At 57.2% G+C, this 19,198-nt stretch overlaps 1 protein-coding gene across 2 annotated transcripts; it reads right to left on the bottom strand.

The window, feature by feature from the left end:
* On the bottom strand, positions 1–18,739 carry COL9A2 (collagen type IX alpha 2 chain). 2 transcript variants are annotated; one of them, XM_071453554.1, is made up of 32 exons: positions 17,820–18,739; positions 15,357–15,431; positions 13,701–13,736; positions 13,551–13,613; positions 12,363–12,416; positions 11,504–11,539; positions 11,328–11,351; positions 11,140–11,193; positions 10,815–10,868; positions 10,594–10,641; positions 10,428–10,484; positions 9,551–9,604; positions 8,826–8,879; positions 8,168–8,221; positions 7,973–8,026; positions 7,838–7,891; positions 7,626–7,679; positions 7,380–7,433; positions 7,219–7,272; positions 6,850–6,894; positions 6,636–6,689; positions 6,317–6,370; positions 6,183–6,236; positions 5,050–5,121; positions 4,934–4,969; positions 4,722–4,766; positions 4,576–4,608; positions 3,781–3,927; positions 3,312–3,366; positions 2,560–2,748; positions 2,358–2,435; positions 1–1,257 (listed from the first exon to the last, which is right to left on the bottom strand). In XM_071453554.1, the coding sequence occupies exons 1-32, from the start codon at positions 17,892–17,894 to the stop codon at positions 1,052–1,054; spliced, it is 2,076 nt and encodes a 691-aa protein (XP_071309655.1). In that variant the 5' UTR covers positions 17,895–18,739; the 3' UTR covers positions 1–1,051. The 2 variants fall into 2 exon arrangements, 1 of the variants encoding a protein (XP_071309655.1); XR_011683568.1 differs by lacking the exon at positions 1–1,257 and having other exon boundaries at positions 2,361–2,435; positions 2,560–2,743.
* Between the last annotated feature and the right edge of the window lie 459 nt (positions 18,740–19,198).

Here is a 19,198-nt window from a genome sequence, read left to right as displayed (position 1 = left end):
TTATTAAGAATCCAGCTTGGTTTTATTGTCCAGTTTTTCCAAAAGTTGGTGTTTTCCTTGTCACAGTTATAAAATATCCCTATTTTTTATCCCTATTTTACAAAGATTTACAGCTCTGGGAGTGACCAAGTTGGAGCTGGAGATTCTCGTAAATAATCAAACCATGATTTTGGTTTTGGAGGGAGACTTTAAAAATTCCAATTTAAAAAAAAAAAGGGAAGGCTAAAAAGAGAATTTCCACCAGCTCCTTCATCACAGGGAACTATAAAATTTATTCCAATTTTTTTGGGAGGAGGGAAAGGGTGCAGGGAGCAGATTTGAAACCCCATGGATGGAAACAGGATTAGAGGTCCTGATTCTGGTTTACATTAAGACCCCTTTAAAGATTCTGGCAACACAGAGGATCCATAAAGTGTATTTAAGTAAAATTTATGCTGCCAGAACTGTGTAAAAAAAAAAAAATCAGGTCCCAAAATTAACATTTTAGGGCTGTGTTTTCCCTGCTGTCCACCCTCACGCCAGAACCGGAATGTGAGGCCGCTTCTCGCAGTGTTCTGGTCACTTTTGGAAGGGATTTTCATGAGGGAATAGCTCAGAACGGGGGGCAGCACAGGGAAAAACCTTAAAGTATATTTAAATAAAATTTATGCTGCCAGAACTGTGTCAAAGAAAATCAGGTCAGAAAATTAACAATTTAAGGGTGTGTTTTCCCCCCACCTCCACCCTCACACCAGAACCGGGAAAGCGCAGAAAGTTCTCCCTGTGGGATTGCAGTGTTGTGGTCACCTTGGGAAGGGATTTTCCTTGGGGAATTACTCAGAACGGAGCAACCCTAAAGTGTACTTAAAATTTATGCCCACTCTAAGATTTTTTTTTTTTATGCCGCCAAAACCGCGTAAAAAAAAACCAGGGCCCGAAATGAACAATTTAAGGACGTGTTTTCTCCCACCTCCACCCTCACCGCAGGAAAGCCTAGAAGCTGCTCCCCGCGGGATTGCAGCGTTGTGGTCACTTTGGGAAGGGGATTTTTCACAGGGAATCGTGAACCCCCTCAGAACGAGGGGCCCTTGACGCTGCCCGGCTCCGTGAGGCGGGCGGCCGCGTAGGCCGAGGCTGCCAGGCAGGCGGCGGGCTCGCAGAAGCCGGGCAGGCCCGCGGGCCCCGGCAGGCCCGGCCGGCCCGCCTCGCCTGGAGAGCCCGGCTGGCCCCGCTCGCCCGCCTTGCCGTCCACAGCGTGGCCGGGGATGCCCGGGAGACCTGGAAAAGCAACGGGGTGGGGTGGGTGGGGTGTTGAGAAAGGGCTTTCAGGGTTTTTTACCTGAGAAATAGGGATTTTCCCTCAAAAGTATGGATATTTCCCTCAGAAATAGAGATTTTTCCCTCAGAAATAGAGATTTTTCCCTCAGAAATAGGGTTTTTGCCCTGAGAAATAGGGATTTTCCCTCAAAAGTATGGATATTTTCCTCAGAAATAGAGATTTTTTTCCCTCAGAAATAGGGATTTTTCCCTGAGAAATAGGGATTTTCCCTCAAAAAAAAGAAATTTTTCCTCAGAAATAGGGTTTTTGCCCTGAGAAATAGGGATTTTCTCTCAAAAATATGGATATTTTCCTCAGAAATAGAGATTTTTTCCCTCAGAAATAGGGATTTTTCCCTGAGAAATAGGGGTTTTTCCCTGAGAAATATGGATTTTCCCTCAAAAATATGGATTTTTTTCCTCAGAAATAGAGATTTTTTTCCTCAGAAATAGGGTTTTTTCCCTGAGAAATAGGGATTTTCCCTGAGATGTAGGAATTTTTCCCTCAGAAATAGGGATTTTCCCCTGAGAAATAGGGATTTTCCCTGAGAAATAGGGATTTTTTTCCCTCAGAAATAGGGATTTTCCCTGAGAAATATGTATTTTCCCTCAGAAATAGGGATTTTTTCCCTGAGAAACAGGGATTTTTTTCCCTGAGAAATAGGGATTTTCCCTCAGAAATAGGGATGAAGTTGAGGTTTTGTGGGATGAGTTTGTACAGGTTTTATGGGATGAACTTGGGCCCGTTTTGTGGGAGGATCCTGGGCAGGTTTTGTGGAATAAAGCTGAGCAGATTTACAGGATGAGCCTGGGCAGTTTTTGTGGGATAAATGTGAGCAGATTTACAGGAGGAGCCTGAGCAGGTTTGTGGGATGAACCTGAGCAAGTTTGGTGGGATGAACCTTTTGTGGGATAAACCTGACCAGTTTACAGGATGAACCTGAGCGTGTTTTGTGGGATAAACCCAGTTAGTTTCTGTGGGATGGATCAGAAGGTCCCCAGCCACCGCTGGGCTCATCACCCCGAGGTGACAAAGGCCACCTGGGGACACCTGGTCTCACCTGGGATCCCTGGAGGACCCGGCATTCCCGGGTGGCCACGGCCAACCTCTCCCCGCTCGCCCTTCTCTCCTCTCTTCCCTGTGGGTACAAAAAGGAGGGAAGGACTCCATGGAAACCCTGGATGGGCGATCAGGGACGGGGACGAGCATGGCAGTGCCACCCCAGGAGGGTTTGCGCCTGGCACCGTGCCGCCACCACCCACCTTTGGGTCCGACATTGCCGATCTGCCCGGCAGCTCCCAGGATTCCGGGGACACCTCGGGGTCCCATGGGGCCGTGGGGTCCCTGATCACCGGGTGGCCCTGGGGGGCCAGGGGGACCAGGGGGTCCCATGGCCCCGACCCCACCCAGGGCGGCTCTCTTGGCGCTCACGGCCACCTCTGCCAGCTGCTCTGTGGGGCAGAGAGGGGCCGGGATGGGATGCACAGGGTGGGATCCATGGGGTGGGATCCATAGGATTGGATCCATAGGATAGGATCTATGGGTTGGGATCCATGGGGTGGGATCCATAGGATGGGATCCACAGGGTGGGATTCACGGGTTAGGATTCACAGAATCCATGGGATGGGATCCATGGGGTGGGAACCATGGGGTAGGATCCACAGGATCCATGGGTTGCAATCCATAGGGTGGGATCCATGGGGTGGGATCCACAGGATCCATGGGATGGGATCCATAGGAAGAGATCCATGGGATGAGAACAATGGGATCCATAGGGTGGGATCTATGGGAAGGGATCCATGGGGGATCCATGGGATGGAATCCATAGGAAGAGATCCATGGGATGAGAACAACGGGATCCGTAGGGTGGGATCTATGGGAAGGGTTCCGTGTGGGTGGGATGGGATCCATTGGATCCATGAGAAGGGATCCATGGGATGGGATTCATGAGAAAGGATCCATAGGAAGGGATCCATGGGATCCATGGGATGAGGTGGCCCCGGTCCGCCCTCACCTTGCAGCATCTTCAGCACCACGTCCACGATGTGCTGGTCCCCAGCGTCCCGGCCCTGCCAGGAAGGGAATTTCGCTCCTTCTGTCCCCTCCCAGATCCTTTCCCAGCCCAAATCCCAATCCCCTCCTTGCATCCCAGGTCACCTTCCCACCCTGCTCCTCCCCGTTCTGGCCCAGGGCAAGTGCTCCACACTCAGCTCGCTCTGTGCATCCCACTCATAACATCAGAGTCCAAAGTGAGGTTTTTAGGGGAAAATCCCAACCCTGCAAATCCCTGCTGCTGGCTGGTTTATATAGGGGCGGCTTTGGGATGCCATACACAGCGGGAAAGACAGAATTCCTCCCCAGGAAGGCGGGATCCCAGCTCCTGAGCGGAACAGCAGCGTGTTTCCAGAGGAGCTGGGTGGGAAGGAGAGGCAATTCCTGCCGAGCAGGGAGGGTGAGGAGGTTTGTGGGATCGGGATACTCACGGCTGTGCCCCTTGGGCCCGGCATTCCCGGCACTCCGCGCTCCCCCACCAGCCCCCGCGGGCCGGGCGGGCCGGGATAGCCCCGAATTCCCGGCGCTCCCGCATCCCCCGAGGGGCCGGGAAAGCCGAGCTCGCCCTGGATGCCTTGCTGGAGGAGGGATGGAGAGAGACGGGCATGAGCGGCTCAGGCTGTGCTGAGCATGGGGGCTGCACCCCGAGAGCCCAAAATGTCCCAAAAACCACAGGCAGGGCTGGGTCCCAAACGGGGCTGGCGGTGAATCCAGGGCTGGGTCCCAGAAATTTGGGCTGGATCCCAAATGGGGCTGGGGCTGAACTTAGGGCTGGATCCCAAATGGGGCTGGGGCTGAATCCAGAGCTGGGTCCCAAAAACTGGGACTAGATCCCAGAAATTGGGGCCAGATCCCAAAAATTTGGGCTGGGGCTGAACCCAGGGCTGGATCCCAAAAATTTGAGCTGGATCCCAAATGGGACTGGGGCTGAACCTAGGGCTGGATCCCAAAAATTTGGGCTGTGGTTGAACCCAGGGCTAGATCCCAAAAACAGGGGCTGGATCCCAAAAATTGGGACTGGGGCCGAATCAAGGGCTAGATCTGAAAAACCTGGGCTGAGCCTGAATCCAGGGTTTAACCCCAAAGAGGAGCTGAGCCTGAACCCAGGGCTGACTGTGGACACTGGCTCCCATCTCCAGGGAAAAACCAGGAGGATCCAGCTGAGGATCCCACAAATCCCCCCAAGTTTTGGGGTCCCCTCGGTCCCAAATTCCCCTATCACTCACCTGTCCCTTGGGTCCTGGCTCTCCCGACTCCCCCTGGGGACAGAGGACATGGGAAAGGTGATGAAGAGACAGCAGGGATTTAGGGTTGGGATTTAATGCCGGGCAGGATCCCCCAGCATTCCCAGGAATCTTCTGGAAGCACCCACCTTCTCTCCCTTGAGCCCTGCCAGGCCGTGGACACCTGGATCTCCCTAAAGGAAAGGCAAGGAGAGATGGGAACATTCCCAAAGGAAACATTCCCTCTCTGGGATGAGGGGGGAATTCATGGAGAAGGTGCCTAGAGCCAGTGTTAAACCCAGCTCTGTTAAACCCAGCTCTGTTAAACCCAGCTCTGTTAAACAGCCTGGGATGTACTCACAGTGCTGCCTTTGGGGCCAGTTTTCCCTGGAGAGCCCTGGGAAAGGGAAAAGTGGGATCAGCCCAGCTCAGAGCAGTGTCCCCAAGAAGCCACCCTGCTGTCCCCAGAGCTGTCACCTTGTCTCCTTTGACTCCAGGCAGGCCTTGGGGTCCTGGGATGCCTGGTGGGCCCTGCTCACCCTTTGGCCCCTAGAAATCCAAGGAATATGGGAAAATGAGTGAGGGGAGACAATGGGAAGACTTTTACCCATCAGGGAATTGTCCCCAAGGCATTGAGGTGCACGGGCAGCTCTCCATCCTCCAGCTGATCCCAGCATCCCAACCTTCCCTAAATCCCAGCTCTGAGGGGACACAGGGCACAAAACCAGGGAGAAGCCATGCCCAGAGCAGTGATCTTCCAGGGATGGATTCCTGTCCCCAGAAAAAGCCCCAAAAATCAGATTTTTGGCTGTTCTTCCAGTTCAGGAAAGCTCTGGAGAGGGGCTGGGCTCTCCTGGGATGGGAGGAAATTCCTGTCCCAGCTGGGGTCCCATTAATCCCTGAGCTATTCCCTAATCCCTCAGCAGCAGGACAGGCATGGGACTGAGCCTGGGATCAAAGGGGGAGCTCTGGCTGTGTCCCACTGATCCCAAATCCAGGCTTGTCATTCCCCTGTGTGCCAGCCTGGATTTGGGGACAACTTAGAGCATCTCCCATGTCCCAGAGTGGCTTTGGGGACAACTGAGAGCCTGTCCCATGTCCCAGCCCCTCTCTGGGGACAACTATCTCCTGTGTCCCAGGGTGGCTTTAGGGACAATTCAGAGCATCTCTCATGTCCCAGCCCAGCTTTGGGTACAATTCACTGGCTTCGGGGACAATTCAGAGCATTCCCTGTGTCCCAACCCAACTTTGGAGATAACTCACCGGCTTTGGGGACAACTCAGAGCATCTCCCGTGTCCCAGCCCAGCTTTAGGGACAATTCAGAGCATCTCCTGTGTCCCAGCCCGGCTTTGGGGACAACTCAGAGCATCTCCCGTGTCCCAGCCCAGCTTTGGGGACAATTCGTCAGCTTTGGGGACAATTCAGAGCATCCCCCGTGTCCCAGAGTGGCTTTAGGGACAATTCAGAGCATCTCTCATGTCCCAGCCATGGCTTTGGGAACAACTCAGAGCATCTCCTGTGTCCCAGCCCAGCTTTGGGGACAACTCACCAACTTTGGGGACAACTCACCGGCTTTGGGGACAACTCACCGGCTTTGGGGACAACTCACCGCTCTGCCCTGCTCCCCGGGCGGTCCCACGAGGCCACGCTCGCCCCTGTCACCCTGCGGAGAGCCGGGAAAGGAGCAGAGTCAGGGCCACCCCCTCCTGGCACTGCCACAGCCCCGCGGTGTCCCCAACTCACCTTCGGCCCGGGGACGCCCTGCGGGCCCTGCTCACCCCGAGGCCCGGGCTCGCCCTAAAAACGGGAGAGAAAAACCCCACAGAGGATGGGATTGACGGGCGTGGCGTGCCCCTTGTCCTTCCCCGAGGGAGGGGTGGCCCTGTCCTTGTCGCCACCGCAGGGTGGTGACAGGAGCAGGGGGTGCCGGCAGGAGCAGGGGGGCAGTGAAGTGCCTGATTCTGCTTTTAGCTCGCAGGAAACGGGGAAATAAAAGGAAAAAAGAGAGAGCTCAGCCCCGAGGCTGTCCCCGGGAGGGACACGGCGACATCTCGGTACTTACGAGCTGCCCTGGGGCACCGGTGACACCGGGGTGGCCGCGGGGACCCGATTCACCCTGTGAAGGGACAGAGAGGGGGGTCAGAGGGGACAGGGGAGGACAGCGGGGACAGGGGAGGGACAGAAGGGACAGGGAGGGGACAATAGGGCCAGGGAGGGACAGCGGGGACAGGGAGGGGACAAGAGCCACGGGGTGGATGCTCAGAGGTGTCACCCACCTTGTCACCTGGGCCACCTTTGCTTCCCGGCTGGCCTGGCAATCCCTAAGGGAACAAAGCCGGGATCAACCCCTGGCACAGCTCAGTGTCCCCTCAGGGTGTCACCCCTGGGCACAGCTCAGTGTCCCCTCGGGGTGTCACCCCTGGCACAGAATGTCACCCCCGGCACAGCTCAGTGTCCCCTCAGGGTGTCACCCCCGGCACAGCTCAGTGTCCCCATGGCGTGCTGACCCCTGGCACAGCTCAGTGTCCCCTCAGGGTGTCACCCCCGGCACAGCTCAGTGTCCCCATGGCGTGCTGGCCCTGGCAGAGCGGTGTCACAGAGCGGTGTCACCCCTCAGGGGACAGGCTGGGGGGTCCTGCACTCACAGCTTGTCCCCGGTGTCCCGGCGTTCCCGGCCGTCCGGCCTGTCCTGTGCCACCCTGCGAGGGACAGAGGGGGTGTCACCAGGAATGGGGTGCCCACGGGTGCCAAGGGACGTTGCTCCCTTTGCCATTCCCGTTTTTCCCAGCGGGTGGCATTCCCTCACCTTCACTCCGGGGATCCCTGGGGTGCCATCCTTGCCATCGATGCCCGGGAGACCCTGAAAAGGGGCAAGAGCCACTCATGGGACACCTCAAAGGGACTCAAAGGCTCACGGTGGGGACAAAAAAACGTGGGGAAGGGAAAGGAACGTTCCAGGTGTGTCCTGGAGGGGACAAGGACACACAGTGGCACAGCCAGGGACAGGGGGCTCGTGCCCAGGCAGGGCACAGGTGCCACCAGCTGTACTCACATTCTCCCCCTTGGGGCCAATGTCACCCTGGGGTCCCCTGATGCCACGGCCACCCTAGAGCAGGAGGGGACAAGTGTCAGTGTCCTGCTGGTGCAGGGGACAGAGCTGGGAGGTGGAGATGCCCCTCGAGGGCACCAGGGCAGAGCTCTTCCATGTAGGAACGGTGCCAAGCTGGGGAAAAGGGGACACTGGCACTCTGGGCTGTCACCTACCAGCTCTCCCTTGTCACCAGGGCTCCCAGGTGGTCCCTTGGGGCCTTCCCTGCCCTGGAGGAGAGAGGAACACAAGGATTGAGCAGGGCCAAGTGCGAGCCCAGAGCAGCCAGGGCTGAGGGAGGGGGCACCCACCGGCCGCCCGGCGGCTCCGATGCTCCCGACCATGCCCTTGTAGCCAGCAGGGCCCTGGAAAGAGAGCATGGAAAGGTCAATTCCCATCCCAATCCATCCTTGCACCCCTGGCATGGCCCAGCATGGAGGGATGCTGCTGGGAGGGATCTCAGCGGCATCTGGAGCCCAGAGCCAGGGGATGCCACCCGCACTCACCGTCTCCCCTTTGGGTCCTGCCATGCCAGGATACCCCCTGAGGCCCTGAGGTCCCTGCAGGGAAGGAAATTACAGCAAATTCAGCTGGGAAAAACAAAACAAACCAAAAAACCGGGAGCAGCCCAGGGGGAAGCAGCAATTACAGCAAAACCCAACACTGGGAACCCAAACACGAGGAATTCCAGTCCCTCCTAATTCCAGAGCCCCCCAGCAGGTGCTTTTCCAGCTGTCAGTTCCATAACTCCAGCAGATCCAAACTGCAGCCCCTTCCCTGGGCCAGAGCTCCTGGCTTCAAAGCAGTTTTGCCCTTTCCTGGCCTGCAGGGCTCAGCCCAGTTAATTGTTTTTCATCTTCAAAGTTCTCTGAGAATCCCTGTGGCTTTAATTCCCCCCAGGGCAAGGGGGACTCAGGGGACAGCAGGGATTTATCCCAAATTATCCCTGGGAACAGCCCAGGTGCCCACGGAGCTCTCCAGAGGGAGAGCTGGTGGCATCCATGGCTGGGAGAGGGATGGGATGGAGGCTTTGCTTCATCCCCAGTGCTGGGAGCAGGGACAGGACGGTGTCACCACCCTGGTGTCTGGGGACAAGGACAAAGAGGCCACCCCCAGATCCTGCAGCATTTGGGGGACAGGGGAAAAGAGGAATGAAGGATTTACCGGAGGGCCTGGGACTCCTTGTTCTCCAGAGGCACCAACGTCTCCCTTGGGGCCCTGGGAATGGAGAGCAAAGGGAATGTTGGAGGGAGAGGGGACACAAAGCACTCTGGGGACACCACAGCCCCCACCTGGCACCTGGCAGGGGATGGGGACAGGTGGCCCTGCCCAGGAAGCCACCCTGGGAAGGCCATCCTGGTCTCCCATTCCCACATTTTCCATTTTCCTCTTTCCTCCCTTCTTCCTTTCCCTTCCCAAAACTCTTTCCATGAGTCCAGCCCCACAGGGGCAGCCACAGCTGGATCCTGCTGGGATCCTGCTGAGATCCTGCTGGGATCCTGCTGAGACCCTCCTGAGATCCTGCTGAGATCCTCCTGGGATCCTGCTGGGATCCTCCTGGGATCCTGCTGGGATCCTGCTGGGATCTGGTGGGGATCTTGCAGGGGTCTGGCTGGGATCTGGTGGGGATTCTGCTGGGATCCTGCTGCAACCCTGCTGGGATCTGGTGGGGATCCTGCAGGGATTTGGATGTGATCCTGCTGTGGTCTGGGTAGGATTTGGCTGAAATCCTGCTGGTTTCCTGCTGGGATCCATCTGGGATCCTGCTGAGACCCTCCTGGGATCCTGCAGGGATCTGGTGGGGATCCTGCAGGGATCTGGGTGGGATTTGGCTGAAATCCTGCTGGGATCCAGCTGGGATCTGCTGGGGATCCTGCTGGAGCACTCACCGGCTCTCCCTGCTTTCCAGGCTCTCCAAGGGCGCCGGGGCGGCCTCGGTGTCCCTGGGAGGAGAGAGGAAATCCGTGAGGAAAATCCCTGGCAGAGCTGCAGGGTGGTGGCACCATCCTGGTGTCCACGTCCCACAGAGCCCCCCCTGCCACCACATCCCACCCTGGGGGTGCCCTCTGGGGATGTGGTGGGGCTCAGAATCCCACAGGTGACATTGGGGGGCTCAGAATCCCATCGGTGACATTGGGGGACTCAAAATCCCTATAGGGACATTGATGGACTCAGAATTCCAATAGGAACATTTGGGGGGGGGGTTCAGAATCCCATAGGTGACATTGGGGGACTCAAAATCCCTATAGGAACATTGAGGGGCTCAGAATTCCAATAGGAACATTTAGGGGGGGTTTCAGAATCCCATAGGTGACATTGGGGGCATCAGAATCCCACTGGGGACATTGAGGAGCTCAAAATTCCAATAGGGACATTGTTGGGGGGGTTTCAGAATCCCACAGGTGACAATGGGGAGTTCAGAATTCTACTGGTGACACTGATGAGTGGGGACATCCCGCTGGGGACATTTTGGGGGGGTTCAGAGTCCCACAGGTGACTTGGAATGGCCTCAAAATCCCACTGGGGACATTGGAGAGGTTCTGAATCCCACAGGTGACATCCTGAGCTGGGGCTGGGGCTTTGGCACAGGGTGCCACCCCCAGGAAGGGGCTGGGGACCCACAGGGACCTTTCCCACAGCACCTTTTCCTCCAGGCCTCCCTGTCCTGGTGCTCCAGAGATCCCAGAGAAGGATCCTTCACTCCACCACCTCCTGGAGGTGACAATTCCCATTTTTCCCCCCAGAGCAGCTCCAGGACTTCCTTACCTTCAGTCCCTGCAGTCCCTGGGGGCCTTTGGGACCTGGGGGGCAGCTGGTGGGACACTGGGAGGAGAGCAAGGACAAGGATGAGGTGGGAATGACCTGGAGAAGGCTGGGAAGAGAGGGAGGGAGAGGGGACACAGTGGGGGGACAGGGTCATGGCAGCTCTCACCAGGAAATCAGCGCTGCCTTCCAGGCCTTGGAGGTGTCCTGGGAGTCCCTGCAGGGAAGGAAACCATCAGCACTCCAGGGTTTTACATAAGGATGGTTTTACAGGAGCAGGGAGCAAGGAGTGGGGTGGGAGGGGAGAGCCAGAGCCCAAATTCCAGCCCCAGTCCCCAGGATGAGCCTGGGGAAGCTTCTCCCTCCTGGAGGCAGCTGGGAGATACTCACAGGTTTCCCTGGAGGGCCTGGGGGACCCCTCGGGCCGTCGGGTCCGGGGTCACCCTAGGAAAGAAGGCCAGGAAAGGAGAATTTGGGATGAGGAGGGGAGGTGGAGAGCCAGGATGTGCCAGCAGGAATGGGGACATCCCAGGGTGATGGCACCAAGGGAACCTCCATGCCCACGTTTCAGGGTCATCCCTGATCATCCCAGGAGCCCTGGAGGGCAGAGAGGGAGCTCCTGGTGGAAGGAGGGGAGGTTCCAAGGAGGGGAGGTTCCAAGGAGGGGAGGTTCCAAGGAGGGGAGGCTCTTCCCTGTCCTCTCCTGACTCCTCACCTTGGGTCCCAGCACTCCGATCTCCCCGGGAAGTCCAACCTGGCCTGGAAGCCCCTTAGGGAGAAAGGAGAGAAATTCATGGAGTAGGAGAGGTCCCATCCTGATTCGTCCCCTCTGGGGGTGCTGAGCTTTGAGCTCCTCCTGCACAATTCCAAGGCCACCCATCCCAGCCCCAGCGTGGCACTTACAGGAGGCCCTGGCAGCGAAGGACCCTGCGACAAAAATAAAAATCACAGTCGGTTCAAATTCCCCAAACCCTCCAGAATTCCTGCCCCAAGGAGAGCAATTCCCACCCCAGCACCAAGGATGGAGCAGGAGGGACCTGGGGGTGCCCACCCCACCCATGGGAGCAGCAGATACTCACAGGGAGCCCTGGTGGCCCTGGGAGTCCGGGCTGGCCCTGCCAGGACACAAGAGGAGAGTCAGGAGCTGGAAAAGGAGGATCTGCTCTGGCAGCTGCTCCAATTCCCCCTCCTTGGATGCAGCCTCAGGGCCAAAAATTCCATCAAGGGAGTTCCTGCATCCATGGGTCCCTTCCAGAGTGATGGGGATGGGGATGGCCCCAGGATGGGGCTGGGGGGGAAGGTGGGATCCTTGGCAAGGTAGGAAATTTGGGAAGGTTGGAAATTGGGAATGAGGGAACCTGAAAAGGTGGAAATTTGGGAAGGTGGGAGCCTGGGAATGAGGGAGCTTGGGAAGGTGGGAATTTGGAAGAGTGGGAAATTGGTCAGGTGGAAATTTGGGAAGGTGAGATCCTGGGAAGGTGGAAGCATGGGATTGAGGGAGCTTGGAAAGGTGGGAATTTAGGAAGGTGGGAATTTGGAGAGGTGGGATCCTTGGAAAAGTGAAAAATTGGGAAGATGGGAATTTGGGAAGGTGGGAACTTGGAAAGGTGGGAATTTGGGAAGGTGGGATCCTGGCAAGGTGGGAGCATGGGAATGAGGGAGCTTGGGAATTTGGGAAGGTGGGAATTTGGAAACGTTGGAATTTGGGAAGGTGGGAGCCTGGGAATGAGAGAGCTTGGGAAGGTATAAATTCTGGAAGGTGGGAATTTGAAAGGTATAAATTCTGGAAGGTTGGAATTTGGGAAGGTGGGAATACGGGAAGGTGGGAATTTGGAAATGTTGGAATTTGGGAAGGTGGGGATTTGGAAATGTTGGAATTTGGGAAGGTGGGGATTTGGGATCCTGGGAATGAGGAGCCTGGGTCTGCCCCTCACTCACTTTGGTTCCTGGCCTGCCAGTGGGTCCTGGCTCCCCTTTGGCTCCCGTCAGGCCCTGCAAGGGAAGAGACCCAGCCAATTATTCCCATTCCTCCTCCTCTCCAGCCAGGAATTCTTGCTGCGTTGAATCCATCAGGAATTTCACGGCACAGGGACCCCCACGCACCCCCTGGGCACACCCAGCCCTGGCAGGGACACATGGGCAGCTCCACCCGTCCCTGACCCCGGCTTTACCCCTGGGATGGGGCAGGAACCCACCCAAACCTCCCCAGGCACCCATCACACACCCGGGGGACCTGGGGACAGGCAGGGGGAGGTGGCAGCTCCATCCCCTTCCTGCCACCTCCTCTGCCAGGCTGTGCCAAGGAGGAGCCAGTGGCAAAGTCACCGGTGCCACCTTATGGGTGCCAAGGAAGTGGGGGCAGTGGGGGACACTTCAGATTTATTCTGGAGGAAACAAGAGGAGCTCTGCTGGGATCCCAAAGGTGGGAAGGGGTGGAAGAAGCGATTCCCAAGCTCTTTTGGGATTCCCAAGCTCTTCTGGGATCCCCAGTGTGAAAAGGGGGTGGCAGAAGTAATTCCCAAGCTCTTTTGGGATTCCCAATGTGGGAGAGGGTGGCCGAAGCTCTTTTGGGATTCCCAAAGTGGGAGGGGGTGGAAGAAGCAATTCCCAAGCTCTTTTGGGATTCCCAATGTGGGAAGGGGTGGCAGAAGCTCTTTTGGGATTCCCAAAGTGGGAGAGGGTGGAAGAAACAATTCCCAAGCTCTTTTGGGATTCTCAATGTGGGAGAGGGTGGAAGAAACAATTCCCAAGCTCTTTTGGGATTCTCAATGTGGGAGAGGGTGGAAGAAGCAACTCCCAAGCTCTTTTGGGATTCCCAGTGTGGGAGAGGGTGGAAGAAGCAATTCCCAAGCTCTTTTGGGATTCCCAGTGTAGGAGAGGGTGGCCGAAGCTCTTTTGGGATCCCCAAGGTGGGCAGGAGTGGCAGAAGCTCTTCCTGAGCTCTGCTGGGATCCTAAAGGTGAAAAAGGGCGGCAAAAGCTCTTCCCGAGCTCATTTGGGATTCCCAAAGTGCTTCCAGCTGCTGGCCAAAGGGATTTGGGCACGTTTTAATGTGGGGCAGACCCTGGGGACGGGGGCAGTTTGCTGTGACCCCACAGACAGGAGGGGACAGGGGACAGTTCTCACATCAATGCCCGGCTTCCCTGGGGCTCCATCCGGGCCAGGGGCTCCAGGCTCACCCTTGACACCCTGGAAAAATGAAAACTCGGGATCAGGCGGGAAGGGGACCCCGTGGAAGGAGCAGGATCGCTGCTGAGGGGTGGGGTGGGTACTCACCGGGGAGCCAGCAGATCCTACAGGGCCTTTGTCACCCTGGGGAAAGGGGAGAGGTGGGAAAAGGGATGGGGGCACCCCACAGAGCCCGTCCCAGGGACCCCAATCCCTGGGACAGGAGGGAGCTGCTGGGTCCCACAGGCAGGGCAGGATGGGGCTGGGGTTGGGAAAGTGGGTTGGGTTTGTGAGGGGTTTTTTGGGGGTTTGGGAGAGTTTTTGGGGGTTTTTGAGGGTTTTATTGGGGTTTGGGAGGGGTTTGTGAGGGTTTTTTGGGGTTTCATGAGGGGGAATTGGTGAAGGTTGTACTAGGATTTGTGAGGGGTTTTTTGGGGTTTTTGAGGGTTTTATTCGGGTTTGGGAGGGGTTTAGTGGGGGTTTTGTGAGGTTTTTTTTGGTGTTGTGAGGGGGAATTGGTGAAGGTTGTACTATGGTTTTGTGAGGGTTTTTTGGGGTTTGTCAGGGTTTTATTGGGGTTTTGTGAGGGTTTTACTGGAGTTTGTGAAGTGGGTTTTTGTGAAGGCTGTGCTGGGGTTTTGTGAGGGTTTGAGGGGGTTTCTGAGGGGGCTTTTGTGGGGTTTCTAGTGGGATTTTGTGAGGGTTCTGCTGGGGTTTTGATGGGGTTTGTGAAGTGGGTTTGTGTGGGGGTTCTTCTGGGGTTTTGTCAGGGTTGTTCTGGGGTTTCTGAAGCGCTGTGGCTGCTCTGGGTACAACCAACATTAAAATAACACCACATCCTGGAGAAAGGGCACTTTCTGCTGCCTCACAGGGCTGCCCTCTGTTCGGGCCCCCATCCCACAACCCATGGAGGATCCAGAGCCACAATCCCCCACCACATCCCTCTGCAGAACCCCACTGGGATATCCCTGTCCCCTCCCAGGTCCCCCCTTCACTGGGCACCTCTGGGGAGCTCCCTGCCCCAATCATCCCCCACTGCACCCCAACCTCCCCGTCCTGCATTCCCCAGAAACCAACCCCATCCTGCATTCCCCAGAAACAATCCCGTCCCCAGTTCCCCAAAAACCAATCCCGTCCTGCATTCCCCAAAACCCAACCCCATCCTGCATTCCCCAGAAACCAATCCCATCCCCAAAAACCAACCCCATCCTGCGTTCCCCAGAAACCAATCCCGTCCCCAATTCCCCAAAAACCAACCCCATTCCCCAGTTCCCCCAAAACCAACCCCATCCCCAATTCCCCCAAAACCAATCCCATCCCCAATTCCCCCAAAAACCAACCCCATTCCCCAGTTCCCCCAAAACCAACCCCATCCCCAATTCCCCAAAAACCAATCCCATCCCCAATTCCCCCAAAACCAACCCCATCCCCAAATCCCCAAAAACCAATCCCGTCCTGCATTCCCCAAAAACCAATCCCATCCTGCATTCCCCAGAAACCAATCCCATCCTGCATTCCCCAAAAACCAATCCCATCCCAATTCCCCCAAAACCAACCCCATCCCCAATTCCCCAGCTGTGGATGGAGCTGGATTTGGGGGTGCAGCACCAAACAGAGCTGGGGCTGCTCTGTGTGCTCTAAATGAGGAGTGGGAACAGCAGGGAGAGGCACCCCCAGCCCTGTGCCACTCACAATGTCCCTTTTGTGCTGCGTGTCCCCTCCCTCCCTCCCTCCCACAGCCAGCACGGGCTCCTGCTCACTCACATCGATGCCATCAGCTCCTGGCACTCCTGGGGGACCAGGGGGCCCTCGTGGGCCAGGCTCTCCTGGTGGCCCTCGCTGTGGGGAAAAGGGATGGGATCCACGTCAGGAAGGAGCCCGAGATGGGCTGGGATGGAGAACACCCCGAGGGATCAGAGCTCTGCCTCTGCTGTGGGTCCCCCAGCACGGGCATGGATGGGGAAATCCAGGATTTCTCCCACTGGCACCTCCAGCTCCTCACTCCCTGCCCAGTTTCTGTCCCATTTCTCCCCTCTCCTGTCCTGGTGTCCATGGGGAGCACAGCGGGGTCTCCATGGGGTGGTGGCAGCGTTTTTACCCCTCCTTCCTCTCTCCCTGGTGCCCGGGGTCCTCCTGCCCCAAAGGAGCAGGGATCTCCATGGGATGACATTTTTACCCCATCTCTGCTCTCTCTTTCCCTGGTATCCAAGGATCTCCTGCCCCAAAGGAGCAGGGATCTCCATGGGATCACATTTTTACCCCATTTTTGCTCTCTCTTTCCCTGGTATCCAAGGATCTCCTGCCCCAAAGGAGCAGGGATCTCCATGAGATGAAATTTTTACCCCACCTCTGCTCTCTCTCTCCCTGGTGTCTGAGGATCTCCTGCCCCAAAGGAGCAGGGATCTCCATGGGATGAAGTTTTTACCCCATTTCTGCTCTCTCTCTCTCTCTGGTATCCAAGGATCTCCTGCCCTGATGGAGCAGGATCTCCATGGGATTAAATTTTTACCCTACCTCCGCTCCCTGTTTCCCTGGTATCCAAGGATCTCCTACCCCCATGGAGCAGGCTACCCATGAGATGAAATTTTTACCTGTTTCTGCTCTCTCTTTCCCTGGTATCCAAGGATCTCCTGCCCTGATGGAGCAGGATCTCCATGGGATTAAATTTTTACCCTACCTCTGCTCCCTGTTTCCCTGGTATCCAAGGATCTCCCTGCCCCGATGGAGCAGGATCTCCATGGGGTGAAATTTTCACCCCATTTCTGCTCCCTCTTTCCCCTTTACTCCTGCCTGGATGGAGCAGGCTCTCCAAGCATTTCTACCCCACCTCTGTCCCCCTTTCCCTGCCACTCCCAGAGCTCCTGCCCCAACAGATCAGGGCGTCCATGGGGTGACAGCAGCGCTTCCAAGACCCCTTTTAGCTCAGAGTGGGATTTGTGGGAGCACTGGCAGGATTCAGGTGCCCAAACCCCCAGGATGAGGTGGGGACCCCCAGCCCCTCTGTGTGAGCTCTCCCTGGGCCAGGCTGGCTCCGCTCCCAGGCTCCAGACAAAAGCTCCATTCAGGGAAGCTCCCAGAGCCTGCTCCTGGCTTTGAGGTTTGCACAGGACTCTGCAAAGAAACCTCTGTTATCCTAACAGGGGGAAGAGATTCCAGTCCTGCACACTGAAGCCCTGGTGTTCCTGGAAATGGGGAGCAGACGGTGCCTGGGCTGCCCTCCTGCAGCTCCTCCAGCCTCCCAGGCTGGATTAATTTAAAAATAAATATAAATATAGGGAATAAATGTAGGAATCAATGTAAATCTAGAGGGGTGAGGGGTGCTGCTGGTTCGTGTACACAACAGGAGAGCCCCAGCTCCACCTTGGATCAATCCCTGAGCCCGTCCCTGGGATCTCCCCTGAATGGCACCTTTGTCCTGCCCAAGGAACCAATTCCAAAGGGTTCCTTGTTCCCGAAATTCCCACATCCCCCTTGCTCCACTCTGCTGCCCCCACAAGCCCATGGGGACCCAGGGGGGGTTTAGGAAGGAGTTGTCCCCCAGTTTCCATCAGGCAGCTCAGGAACCAGAGGAAAAAATTCCCCAAAACCTCTAAAATCTGATTTTTTTGCAGCTATAAGACAACGAACCACATGGAAAAATTCCCCCAAACCTCTAAAATCTGATTTTTTTGCAGCTATAAGACAAGGAGAGTTTTCCTAGGTGGAATCCCTCTGCCTGCCCCTCTCCAGGGCTCACCTTCCCTTTTTCCAGATCCATTTTCCCCTGCTCCTGGGTGAGCCTGGAGAGTCCACAGGGACCCTCAAACAGCTCCCACCGCGCCCTGAGACCACCCCGGGAGGGTCAGAGCCCCCCCAGCCCTGCTCAGAACGGATCTGCAGCACATCCCAGCAAAGCAGGAGCAAATCCCCCAGAAAAATCCAGTGGGAGGACAGAGCCCCCCACTGCTGCTCCGGAGGGGAAAATCAAACTAAACTGGTTCAGCCGAGTTAATGTCCAAGTCTGCACTGAGAGATCTCTGGCGGGTGGAGGCCGTGGCTGTTCCCACCCTCCCTGGGGGACATTCCTGGGAAAAAACGAGGGGAAAATGCCGGGGGAATAAACGCAAAGGGCTCAGCACTGCGAGGGAGTGGAGATGGGGAATGTCCCCTTTGCATCCCTTTCTCCATCCCCTTCTCCGTCCCCTTCTCCGTCCCCTCTCCAGCCCGGGAATGGAGCGCGGCACTTACGAGCTGGGCCATGCAGAGGCAGGAGGCTTGGAGCAGGAGCCAGAGCTGCGACACCAGCGTGGTGGCACGGGCCATGGCGAGCCGGGCTGGCACCGAGCGCCGGCAGCGCTCCGGGACACCGGGAGGAGCGGGAGGAGGAGGAGGAGGAGGAAGGGGCTCATGAATATGGAGCAGAGGGAGGAGGGCAGGTCCCCGCCCCTCTCAGGTGAGCCCGTGGCGATTGTGGGCTGGATGGGGACAGTGTTTGGCACGATGGGGACAGAATTTAGCTGGATGGGGATGGAATTTGGCACGATGGTGACAGAGTTTGGCATGGTAGTAACAGAGTTTGGCACGATGGGGTGGGTTTGGGGGCACGAACGGCATTTGGCACGATGGGGATGGGATTTAGCACGATGGGGACAGAGTTTGGCACGAGGGGAACAGAGTTTGGGGGCACGAACGGGATTTGGCACGATGGGGACAGAGTTTGGCACGATGGGGACAGAGTTTGGCACGAGGGGGACGGGATTTGGCACGAGGGGGACGGGATTTGGGGGCACGAACGGGATTTGGCACGATGGTGACAGAATTTGGCACCATGGTGACAGAGTTTGGCATGGTAGCAACAGAGTTTGGCACGATGGGGACAGGATTTGGCACACATGAGGGGCTGGGGCAGGACAGGGATGAACTCGGGAGCTGCTGGCGGGGACAGCCCAGCCAGGCTGTCCCAGGATGTCCCCGTGGTGTCCCCATCACGGCGCCACCCCGGTGCCACCGACCCTGCGATGGGGGCGGCACTGGGAACCAGCTCCTGCCAGCCCGGGGAGGCTCCTGGGGGATTCCTGCCCCAATTCCTGCCCTCGGGGATGTCCCCATATCCCCAGAGGGAAGGAAGGGGGGGTCACAGTGGCAGTGCCATGGATGTCCTGCTCACACCCCCATCCCCGTCCTCATCCCCGTCCCCTTTCCCATTTCCCATCCCCATTCCCGTTCCCGTTCCCAGTTCCCGCCTTCGCCAGCAGCCACCCCCCATTCCCAGGGAACACGGGATGATTCATCCCGGCCCCTTCCTCCTCCTCCTCCTCCTCCTCTCCTCTCGGAGCGCCGCTGATTCATCGCCTCTGGGGGATGCACAGGGGGCCGGGCACCCTCCCCGCCGGGCACGGGGCCATCCCAGCACGGCCCGGTTGGCACCGGGGATGCTCCGCTCCGCGCTGGGATCGCTCCCGGATCCTTCTTCCCGACAGGGAAGCGATTCCACCAAAACCTGGCAGGGGGGGTTTGGGGCAAAAAAAGAGAATCTGGGAGCATCTCCTTTGGGATCGCTGCTGGGATGCTCCTGCTCTGCCCCTGTGTCCCAGCACTGTCCCTTTCTGGGACACGAGTGTCACTTT

Source organism: Agelaius tricolor, unplaced genomic scaffold (genome assembly GCF_023055355.1).
Source record: "Agelaius tricolor isolate 1412-34295 unplaced genomic scaffold, bAgeTri1.0.p SCAF_36, whole genome shotgun sequence".
In the NCBI taxonomy this organism is placed as follows: domain Eukaryota; kingdom Metazoa; phylum Chordata; class Aves; order Passeriformes; family Icteridae; genus Agelaius; species Agelaius tricolor.
Note: the sequence above shows the minus strand (reverse complement) of the source record. Positions and strands in the feature narration are given on the sequence as shown.